Source organism: Asterias rubens, chromosome 14 (genome assembly GCF_902459465.1).
Source record: "Asterias rubens chromosome 14, eAstRub1.3, whole genome shotgun sequence".
In the NCBI taxonomy this organism is placed as follows: domain Eukaryota; kingdom Metazoa; phylum Echinodermata; class Asteroidea; order Forcipulatida; family Asteriidae; genus Asterias; species Asterias rubens.
The window spans coordinates 1,757,844-1,770,248 of record NC_047075.1 but is presented as its reverse complement, the minus strand read 5'-3'; the positions used below and the strand labels follow the sequence as shown (position 1 = coordinate 1,770,248).

Here is a 12,405-nt window from a genome sequence, read left to right as displayed (position 1 = left end):
GACCCTTGCAATTCTAGAGCAGTGTGTCTTACCAACTAGACTCCCGAGGTTGCCCGGTAGCTATAGAGGCAGTTCGAATCATGTTTTGGCAGCGGGTACCGCAACGATATAATAGATGTTAAATTTGCATCGGGGATAAAGAATATTAATTTTATTTTTAAATAAAAATTAATATTCTTTATCCCCGATGCAAATTTAACATCTACTATATCAAGTTGCTTATCAATCGAATAGCTGAGACCCAGTTTGAAACCCCGTAATGTAATATTCTACTAACCTCCCATGTGCTAATTCAAAACCAAACTACAAACACAATCAATGATACGTAAGATCTCGTTATTTCAAAGCAAAACCAAAGTTTATTTCTTTCTCTGATTGAAAACAAACTAATATTTTATTAAACACACGCTCTTACAAGTTCACTTAATAAAAATACATTAACCAAAGTTAAGTTTAGAATAAGATTATACCAGAACTTTTTATTAAAAAAAACAATTTTGTTTTTCTGAAAACGCTCATGTTCTTAAAGGACTATACTCACCCAATCTCTGAATACACTTATGTTATGATACTGTCTGAATACACTACTATTATAGGGTGCGTTCGATTAGCTTCCCCGGGTCGACCTCGGTGTGTGGCGTTTTCTTTTTCCAGGACGAACGTGTGCAGATAATTACCCACGTTCGTCCTGGGAAAAAAAAACCCGCCACACACCGGGGTCGACCCAGGGAAGCTAAACGAACGCACCCATGATAGACCACTTCCAAATGACGTCACAATGTACGTTATGCAATTGGTCTAGAGAGACCTAGTGTAAGCCTGAACAGCTGTCGTCACACTTCGAGGCGATCCATGCGGATAAAGACAGGGGCCCAGTCTGCGCAAGCGCGGACTACTGATAGTTACACAATAATAATGAATTTCTAAACGGGGTTAACTTAAACATTTTACAAAGACATGACAAATAATTTGTATTTTTCTTCCTGAAAACTTTCTATAAAATACTTTTTCTGAATAATATCAACAAGGGGTTTGAATTACTTGAACATACTGAAAGCCATGGACTGAAAGCCAATGTCCATAAGACATGGACTCAATAAACTATTAGCGAGTATAATCTCGCACCATTCTCTTTTAACAGTAGACAAATATTTCACATTTGAAATGTGCATTATAGTTAAAACCACTACCGATGTTATATCACAACCCTTATTGCATCAGCCACTATCGCTAAAGGTCAAACAATAGAAACGAACGCAACGCGTCACACAACTCTCAACCAATGATAGGGCTTCCTTCGACCTCATGGGTGCGTTTTCGAATACGGAGCAAATAACCTTTTCTCTCAATGGCCAGTGATTAACCATGAATGGCCAATTCAACCAAAGAAATTACTGGTAACGACCACGAAAACACACCCCAGGTTGTGTTTGACCATGTGGCGTCATAATGCAAAGGGGTCATTGCTATTTTTTATAAGTATACGAAATGTGTATCCAGTTAAAATGAAAATACTAACAATATTTTTTATAACAACAATAAGCAACTAGTATTAGAGATAGTACAAAAATGTCTTAAAACAGACATACTCGAAAGTCACCAACTAGGCAACGGGTTCTTCATTTTCAAAAAGGCAGAACAAAATTGCCTGTGTTTGTATACAAATAACGTGTTATGATCCACATAATCCGTTTTTCTCTTTCTAAAGATTATAAATACTACTCGACATTATTTACAACACATTAATTTTTATGAACGTTTTTAACGGAGATCGCTCTGCAATCTGGAACTCTCAAACAGTTTGTTTCATCAACATTAAATTTAACTACAAGATTGAAATATAAGTTAAAATTACATAAATAAGGTATAAATTAGTAACAAGAATTCTGACGTTTCAGCGTGAGTAGTAAATGACAATCGGTAGTTATTATGTATTTTTTGTTAAGCGGTTTGTGCAATTTTCCCTGAATTTAACTAAGTTCCGATCAACAGAATGAATTAAATCTGATCAGATCAGAAAGCAAACATCAAAATGAACACAAATCTAATTATTGAAATTTTCTGAGTTTTGTTGTGAGAATATCTTAAGAATATCACAATTTATGGAACACTCTATTTAGGAATAGGAATTCAATATTTCAAAAAATGAAAACAGATTTGTTTTCATCACACAACAATCAATTAAATACTTTGATTTGAAACTTTCATAATGATTACATTGCACCAGGTATGACAGTATTTATTTGTTCATATCCCCCTCGTTCATAAGTTTGTTCCTTCATTGCACATCAGCAATAATTCAATTCTCATGAGATCTTTTTGAAATACACCAGGCATAGATCATGTTTGTTGTTTGTTGTGCTGTCGCTTCTGTTGCCTCTTATTTTCGGTAATTTCGGGTGTTTTGTTGCTCTGCAAGAAACTTATTACCCCAATACAGACCTCGCTAAAGTATTTCCCCTCCGCGTCTTTTCCAATGTGTAACTAACTTTCATTCATCGCATAGAATCAATTGAATACTTTATAAGAATATATATCTTCTGACAAATTATTGCAATGCACCAGGCATAGTTTACTTGTATTCCATCTATTTACTGTGTTAACCATTGGCTTTCTTACTTGCACAGCAAGAAACTAAGTACTCTCATAATAAAAATATATATAACAAAATAAATATGAAAAGAAAATTTGTTTTAAAAGCCTGCGTTGAGTTAACTTAGTAGCTTTTTGAACTTTTATATAGGCATGGTAATTTCAATATTCCTCTTGCAACCTCGTTGACCAACTGAGCCCAAAGTTTGTTATTCTATTCTATTTTATTCTATAGCAATGTGATACACTCTGATTCTTTGACAATTTACAAAAAGTAACCAGCCTTGAATCAATAGGTCATCGAAGTTGCAAGAAGATGAAAGAAAAAACATTTGTTGTACAAAACGTGCCCAGCAGCCGATTTCACGAAACCCTGGGATTAATTTTGTCTCGAGTAAGTTAGGACATGGAGGTAGGTTAGGACAACAAGTAACTCGTCCTAACTTAGGATGAGGTCAATGCGTCCTAACGTTTTCGGATACAGAACTGAACTCGTCCTAAGTCCTTATGATAAATCCTAAGTTAGAAAGAATTTGGTGAAATCAACGGCATTGCCTTCAAGAAAATTTTACCTTGTTGCGATTGGCGGTTGGTTGCTTAGATCTTGGGTCGTACGCATGCGCAGGCAACTGGGATTCTTTGGTATTCTGTGTTGTACCTAAAACACAAAACAAAACAAAAATCTCAGTTATGATAGAACAATTTAAGTGAAACTTTTGCCGTCGTGAGAAGATTGAGGCCACTTTGAGGTCATTGCACTTTAGGCAATGTTTTGAATAAAAATAGCATCTGGCATTGTGATTGACCAGAAGAGGGGCCTATTTCCATCGGCCTTCTGCCTCGGGAATAGGTCGCTCTTCTGGTCACTCAAAGTCCCTCGTGGGAATAGACGTATACTATAGTTACCTCGTTGCCAGTCAATATGTGTATACTATAATTCACCAATGATGTATTTATCCTCACCAATCTGTGTAACACCTTTAAAACTAAATTTAAAAACTTGTTTTAATCAAAAAAATAAAAATACTTACACATAAAGTCCATTGACGCAGTTACCCTTCATTAGCACCTTCATACGGAAGTAAACTGGGCGGCATGTGTTGTCCACGGAGAACTCGCCATTTTCGCCACTACCGGTTCGAATGCACTCTGGGCAGCGGCATACAGCGAACATGATCCTACTTGGGTAACTTGAAGAAGAAAAAAATCAAAGAAAAATATATTTTAAGACAAAATATTTTTTTATCTATATTTTGTTATAATACTAATGGCTTATTTATTTCATAAAAAAACTGGTTAAAAAAAGACACTCGCAGTAAGAAATACTGAATTGTGGTATTTAGAGTTAAACATGCTAGATTAATAAGCAGAAAATGTTGGATGAGGCACTGGGACCTTGCTAGTCTTTTGTCAAGGCCTTTGTAGGTTTTGATCACGGTTCTGCGAAGCTGTCCGAGCAAAAGGCTTGAGCGAAAGGCTACTTTGGATAAGGAACTCGGCCGACCTTGCTAGCCTTGTGTCAATGCCTTCATGGTTTGGATCGCAGCTTTACGAAGCTGCCCAAGCCACGAAAGCCTTGACAAAAGGCTAGAACCGTGTGGAACTTTGTTATAAAACTCACCGGTTAGGATCTACATCCGCAACATAAGTCCATGGACATAGACTCCTCATGCTGACGTCATCATGGTTAGAAACGTGCAGCAACTCCGTGGGGCACGTCATGTTAACATAGTCCCTTTGGCCTTGAGGTTCCCCAGTCGACTCATCGTCCCCTGTTTGGTTGCTCTCTTCGTCAAAATTCTCTTTCTTGAGGATGGCTAGGGCGGGGAATTTCACGTTCTGATTGTTCTGTTTGAAGCTGAGATGCAGCCGTTGGGCTGGGGGCTCGTAACAAGGTTCGCTGTGGAGGGAAAACTCTTCGTCATTCGGGGCAGATGTGCTCGAGCCATGTGGTGATGTTGATATTGCTCTGGGCAAGACATCCCCCATGGGCGCTTGAGTGGTCTCATAACTTGTAGATGTTTCGATCTGCACAGTGCCTGGAATGGTTTGGCGTGTTGTTGATGTTGCGTTAGTGCTCGGCAAGACGTCTATTTGTGGTTGTTCTGTGATGGCAGTTTGTGCTTGGGCTGTCTCATTACTTGAAGATGTCTCTATCTCCACAGTTCCTGGAATGGTGTGACGTGTCGTTGTGACGTCATGATATGTTACGTCACCATGTGACGTCAATGACGTTTCTACCTCGTCATCTTCCTCGCTGCTGACATCGTGTGTCTCTTCAGATTCTCCCTGTTGTTGAAAATATCCCAACTCATTTGTCAACTCTTCTTGTTCCTCAAGATAGTCTTCCGTCAAGTCGTTCGGGTGGTCTTCGAGGGGCGCCAGCTCGTTGGGACTTGGTTCCCCCGTCACTATGGCAACGGATGTATCCTCGATGGCATCTCGTCTGATGATATGGCAGATGGAGAGAGATGCGAGGGAGAGGACGAGTAGGAGTTGAGTAATGGTGTTCTGTAACGAAAAGAAAGGTCAGAGGTCACTGAGTGAATCTCTATTAATAGCTATATATCTCCAAGAATCCCTGGTACTAGTTTGTGTTGCTTCTGCTTAAACGTGTCTGCCATTTTGTCGCTAATAATTATGAACCCGTTGTATTTCCTCCGATTTATCTTGTGCCTTGTCATGTCTTATGTTCGTCTTTCCTTTTGTTTGCATGTCTAGTGTCTGTTTGTTTTGTTTCGTTGTCTGCTTTTTTTAAGCTTCTGCATATCAAAACAGCCCCATACTTTATTAAGTACACTTTTTATCCTGCAGACTTAATGTTATTTTTGCCTCTCCGTAGTAAATGTAGACTGTCGATGATTTTTGGGGAAGAATGAAAACTGTATTTTGAATTGAATTGAATTGAATTGAAAAGGAACATTACAGAATTTATTTTGCTAACAAAAACAATGCTTGCAGTGCAAGCATCAACTTCATGTTATCCACCATACACATAAATTGACAAACCCATATTCAAGTTTCAGGTCGATCGGCCATCTGGGTCACATCTGAGCCCCACTCAATTTTTGCTTAGCAAAACATTTTGTCAATCAGTATTTTCTGCTAAAACAGGTTGATGAAAATTTAAATTGGGCCCTGATGATCTATCTATCTATCTATCTATATGGTGTATAGTACATTCCTCTTGTATTAGAGTATAGTTGTACTGTAAGGTGCAAAGTGCGCGATCAGGAACACGACATCCTCTATTTACAAGTGAAAAAAGTGCAAGCAAATTATGATTATGGCGATTGTCAAAATAATTGGGTTTACCCAAAACGGAACCTCGTTGCACAACACTTTATGGACATCATCAACCCCAGTTGAAAAGGGGGACAAAGTCCCAGAACCACCCATGATTCTGCGACAAAATTCTTTTGTAAGTAAAACTCCCGCAACTTAACAACAATACTAAATTATGATGCAATTGAAAAAGACTTAACGGAAGTATAAGTTGCCCTTCGTTTGACCACGGATCCCATCGCTCTGTGACGTAGGTATCAAGGTACCTGATCATGGACACCTACCTGCCGATTTTGTTTGGAAAGTTTATGAATAGGTTTTTGTTGTCTGTGAATTGTGGTCTGGGGTAATTATAGAAACGGAAAGAAGTAAATCTGTGACGTATGTAATAATACTTCCTGTATGTTGAGAGGTTTACGACCAGGTTTTGTGAGGTTGGTTCAAATTAAATAGCCTTAAAAATCAGCTAAGGTTGTGGAACATCCCGGGAATGTTTTTCCTTGTATTTTAGAATTGCAATCCCGCAAAAACTCCTGATTTTTTTTTTAAGGATTTCTTTTTTTAATTGATTTAGAAAAATAAAATTTACGACAGCGGCAATTCCGTAATTGCCATCCTCAATTTGTTTCCTAATTTTGTTTTAAGGGTTTCATTTTTTAACATAGAAACGAATGTCCCCATGCGACCCGCCCGGGGTGGCCCCAGTGCTATAATACATGCAATTTAGGTTAAATTTCATAGAGTTGATTTAAGCCGAAAGGGTTCGTCACAATTTCCTGCTAAGCAACAGCTGACCAGTGACAGATCGAACAATGTGACATGGTCTTTCGACTGGTAACCTTATTCTGGTAAGCATAGTTTATGTGTATATACATTGACTCTTACCATCTACAAATAATAATGACATCCACTTCGCGACGTCTCAGTTCATGTATCAATTAGAAGTACACCGGGTTTATTTCCATAGCACTATCTTATTTATCTCCAACTTGTTTTCTAAGTTTTGGGAAAACATATCCGGATTGTGTCATCATTTTGCCAGCTTTTATACCTGTGGTTATCTAGGGAAACCTGCATTTGTTTTGTGGCAAAGTGTTTAGATAACAATAACCCAACCCTATTGAATGAAACTACGTCATCATGCTGCTACCTCACAAAGGCTGACATGAAAGGGAAACGTTAGGGAAAGTCCCGGATTACCTGGTCACAGCTCACTGCACAACCACAGTAACCGACCACCACTTGTGTACTGGCGTTATTTGCAGGCTTTTCAAGGTGCTGGACAGTGGACACCTTTGGTAATATTTGGAAAGATCAGTATTCTCACGTGTATTGATGTATCCCAACAAATGCATAGAATAACAACGTGAAAATTTTGACTCAATTATTGGTCAATTAAAGTTACATGATTGTGCAATACAAAAGATAGTTTTACAATACTTGAGCTTTTGTTCGGCAAACTTTTAAGGAAGCATGAAATAGGAACAACTCTGTGAAAAAGGTACTTACAACTCTGCTTTCAAAATGTACTCACAAAAGTAGCTCAATTAGCACTTTGCTCAGCAAGCTTTTTAAGCAGGTAGAAAAAAAGAAAAACAGTTTTATTTTGGTAGTTACTTGATGTTTTGCTCAAACAAACTTTTAAAGCAGCATGAATTGGGAAACATGTGTCAAAAATAAGTTTTATCTCAGCTTTCAAAGCAATAATAGAAATAGGACACAACTAGTTAGAAAACAAGTTTTTTTTTCTCAGGGTAGCATTTATCTTTTTCTCAGCCTACTTTCAATCAAAATAGTTTTGTCTCAGTGGTATCTTTGAGATGTTTACATGCATGCTTTCAAAGCATGCAGCATGAATAACTATGACATAGGTGTAATACACAATTAAGTTTAATCTCGATGCTAAAATACTTGAGCCCTTGCTTGCACAGCATACTTTCCAAAACCACGTGTTTTGGACACACATGTAAATTAAAGATGCTATGTCAGATTTTTGGCCCCAAACATTAAAAAAGAGATTTTTTTTGAGTGAAGGGTATTTCAAAGAGTATCACCAGCTCTAACGAAAAAAAGTTTAACTTTTACTTTTAATGGTCAGGAACCATGTCAAAAATAAGAATTGGTCACGTGATATAATGTCGGTTTTGAGCACTTTATTTCACCAGTGCTACTAATAATTGGCGGACTTTTTCGAGCAATGGCTCAAATAAAAGCTTGTAACTTTCTCGACCCCAATCAAAATACCTATTGAATTTTAAATCAAATTTTGTTTGGTTAAATCGGCCAAAAATCTGACATAGCATCTTTAAGCATATATAAGTTTCTTATCTATACGCTATCTGTCCGTTTGCGCTGCATACCGTTGAAGCAGCATGGCATAAAATGATCACAGACGTGTATACTAAACAAAATAGCTTTTTATCTCAGTGGTATACAGTAATATAAAACTTTTGCTAAAGATACTTTTTAAAGCAGCATGCAACAGGACATTTTAAGTTTTGTCTCAGTGGTATTGAATTGAGCTTTTGAATATGACACAGGTAGCACAAACATAAGTATTAATTTTTGGTTTTTACCCATACACTGATGTGTGTTAGCACTGTATACTCAGTACTTACCTGAGTCCTGTGAAAAAATATCACAGGCATGTTACTCGGCTGGGATTCGAACCCACGACCCTTGCAATTCTAGAGCAGTGTCTTACCAACTTGCTTTGCATACTTTCAAAACAACGTAAAAATAGGAATAATGTAATTACAAATAAGTTGTATCTCGATGATGGTTGAGCTTACCTTTAAATGCATGCTGTTGGGATATAAGATAATCATGTACTTAATAATGGCGATGATGCTGTAACTGTTCTTACACTGTATGTAGTATGTACTGGCGACACAGCAGCTAAAGTGTATCTTGTTAGCTTAGAGTGAATGCTATCTTGCTTGGCTGAATATTGCAACTGCTGTGGATCCAGGAACGAAGGGTTGGTTTTTATACGTTCCCAACCGAACTGGAAGCTTACGGGGTATTCCCCCCTCCGATTAACTTCCCCAAAACAAAGGCATTTCGTCAGACCTGTAATCTCTTTGAAGTGGGTTTATTTGTTGGGGGTGATGTCATCAGGGAAACCCAGCAAAGCGGAAACTACTGAGGCCCTCCACTCCGCCACGCTCTGTGTGAGAGTTGATACTGCATATTCATGAGGGGGGTCGTACGCGGTATATTCGTGCTTGTGAATGGAGTAGCAAATGAATATTCATGAGAAGTCCTCTTGCGTGGAAATAATATAATATCGCTGGTTATAAAGTTGTAAAGTAATGGAAAAATCATGGGATTGCTATTGGATACGGAATAAACATTTTGCCATTTTTGAAATTGTCATGGGATTTTCCATCGGTTTACATCAGTTTTCCATCGGTTAAATCAGTTGTCCCCTACATTTTTGATTGAAAGATACTAATATTTTCTTTTACTTATGGAAAAATCATGTTTTTTTTAAACCACTGCTGCCACTGGATACGAAATAAATATTTTGCCGCTTTTGAAATTATCATGGGATTTTCCTGTGGTATATTTTAAATCAGTTGTCCCCTATTTGATTGAAAGATAATAATGTTCTTTTTTGACTTGCGGAAAAATCATGGGATGTTTGGACCACTGTTGCTATTGGATACGAAATAAATATTTTGTCATTTTTGAAATTATCATGGGATTTTCCTGCGATTATAAATCATTTATCCCTATTTGATTGAAATATAATAATATTATTTTGTTTACTATATGAAATAATACTTGGATTTTTCTGAGGTAAAAGTCTGAATCGCTATTACCCTTGTATACAAAAAAATATTTTGTCACTATAACGGAATAATCCTGTGGTATTTCTGAGACGTGCCGATAGCTTGAATCGCTGTGACTCTTTACAACATAATATTTTGTTTTTTTTATGGAATTTCAATGGAATTTACACTACGATATTAGAGTCTCAGCAATTGCTACAACTTGGGCAAACATTGTGTTTTGATGTCGAAAAACAAAAATATAAAAAAATAAATTAAAATACAAAATATAATCAATATTTTGTTCTCATGTCCTAACACAATTTGTTATTGTACAGATACGTGTTAAATCCCCCTCCCATGAAATCATTTAAAATAATTCAATTCTTGAGATTCCCAGAATGAAAAAAAAAAAAACACTAGGAGGGGGACAACATTACATAACATTATCTTCTTTTTCTTCTTCTTCTTTGTAATGCAAGTTTGCCCCCCAAAAGGCTAACATGAAGCTCTTTGGGCTAACAAGAGTACAACATTTTTTAAAGATCGATGAAAATACCTCAGCTGATGAAGATATAGGATTTGATATTCCTCTATTGTAGGATGGAGGGAAACATTCACACAGACAAGGAGTTCTAAATAGATGCAGTACGTGGAATAAAGCTGTTGGAATGGCTCTTTATCCAACATCTCAGCAAATCAAGCATGTGTGGGTGAAAATACTTTTTCTTTTGCTAAGCAAACATAAGCATGATACCAGCAGTCAAAGATTGTACATGTGCCATGTTATTTTATCTGGTAAACTTATTCTGTTAAGCATGATTTTGTTGTGCTTAGTTACTTTTTGTCCTTAAAAGCAGCTCACACGCGACGTCTCGAAATCAATTCATTGACAAATATTTTACTGAGAAAATAATGTGCAAGCTGTCAGACTAAAATTAAGCAATGATGTTATTATCCCACATCCTGTATACAATCCGTACTTTTTTGTAGACTCATTCCCAATCCGCCCACCCCATCAAAAAAGGGAACAACATCCCCTACCCCCATACAAAGGTGATGTTTTCCATGCCTTTTCATAATGCCACCAAAGTCTTTGTAAACTGTTTGCACCACACTAAAAAGTAGGAACTGGTCTCGCATATATTCAGTAAACTTGTGTGCAGGACGCGGTCAACCGGTTTAAAGCTTTCTTTACATACAATGTGCCTTTTGTCGACTGACTCAGCAAGTTTGTGTTTGTAGGAGACCATGTTTTTTCTTCTCTCAAAATAAGCCCAACTACAAAAATAACACCAGCTATCGTCCCCTCCCTCATCCTTTTGAACTTTTTGATTTTTTGTTTTTGTTTTAAAGAAGACCAATTTTCTGTGTATTTCTCATTTAACTTACCATGAACTTACTAATCTTTTAAGAACTTAAACTATACATATTAAGTAAGTGGTAACTTTAAACTGAAGAATTGGTAGCCATAGTTTGAATTAAAATGCTTGGCGGCCACCTTTGTAAGAAATAAAAAGGCCCCCATCTTCCTCTTTTGGGGAAAAACCGGGATGATCAACTGGTGGTTTTGTTTTACCTGACCTATAGATCCAAATAACATTCTGGTAAAAACTATCGTTTAATAGTGTTGCCACGCTCCTTTACTGATGGTGTTAGTTTCTGTTTGACCAGGATACCTTTTGACAATTTGAAGGTGCATCCCCTTATCATTATACCTTCCAATCCGTTTCCCTTTAGTTGGTCTTTCCACATGACTCTGAGTATTATTAATTTGAACAGTCTCCTGCATGACGATGACTAGTATACACATAATGAATGTTTATGAGTGCAATGGTGCGAATATGTTCATGAGTTGAAAGATGGTATACACATAATGAATGTTTATGAGTGCAATGGTGCGAATATGTTCATGAGTTGAAAGATGGAATGTTCTATTCAACGAGGCGGAGCCGAGTTGAATGGAACATTCCAGCTTTCAACGAATGAACATTTTCGCACCATTGCACGAATGAAAAACATTCATTATTTGTTTTATATAACATCCAAGTAGATCTTTGTCATTTTGATTGAAAGATACAACTTTCAAAACAAACAAAGCGTAGGCCTACAATTTTTAATTGTAGAAGCCGAATGCTAGTAATTTTACTAATATGCCTTGCAGTAACACTGCTGCGTTACGACACGCGCACGCAATGATGTTTTTACTCAGCTTTTTCGTTCCATCCGAAAAGTACCATTGCACGCTGGCAGCGTGCAATGGTACTTTTCGGATGGAACGAAAAAGCACGGTGAGTGACTCAGCGTGTATTGGTACTTTTATTTGCTATCACGTGACGGACAATCCTCCAATCAAATGGCAAGGATCTGCTTGGGTGTTATATAAAATGTTCTATTCAACGAGGCGGAGCCGAGTTGAATGGAACATTCCAGCTTTCAACGAATGAACATTTTCGCACCATTGCACGAATGAAAAACATTCATTATTTGTTTTATATAACATCCAAGTAGATCTTTGTCATTTTGATTGAAAGATACAACTTTCAAAACAAACAAAGCGTAGGCCTACAATTTTTAATTGTAGAAGCCGAATGCTAGTAATTTTACTAATATGCCTTGCAGTAACACTGCTGCGTTACGACACGCGCACGCAATGATGTTTTTACTCAGCTTTTTCGTTCCATCCGAAAAGTACCATTGCACGCTGGCAGCGTGCAATGGTACTTTTCGGATGGAACGAAAAAGCACGGTG

The 12,405-nt window shown here is 37.3% G+C and overlaps 1 protein-coding gene across 1 annotated transcript; it reads right to left on the bottom strand.

Moving 5' to 3' along the window:
• Nucleotides 1-710: 710 nt before the first annotated feature.
• LOC117299708 lies at nucleotides 711-8,687 on the bottom strand. Its single transcript, XM_033783263.1, has 4 exons — nucleotides 8,670-8,687; nucleotides 4,214-5,103; nucleotides 3,624-3,782; nucleotides 711-3,250 (listed from the first exon to the last, which is right to left on the bottom strand). The coding sequence occupies exons 1-4, from the start codon at nucleotides 8,679-8,681 to the stop codon at nucleotides 3,190-3,192; spliced, it is 1,122 nt and encodes a 373-aa protein (XP_033639154.1). The 5' UTR covers nucleotides 8,682-8,687; the 3' UTR covers nucleotides 711-3,189.
• Nucleotides 8,688-12,405: the final 3,718 nt, after the last annotated feature.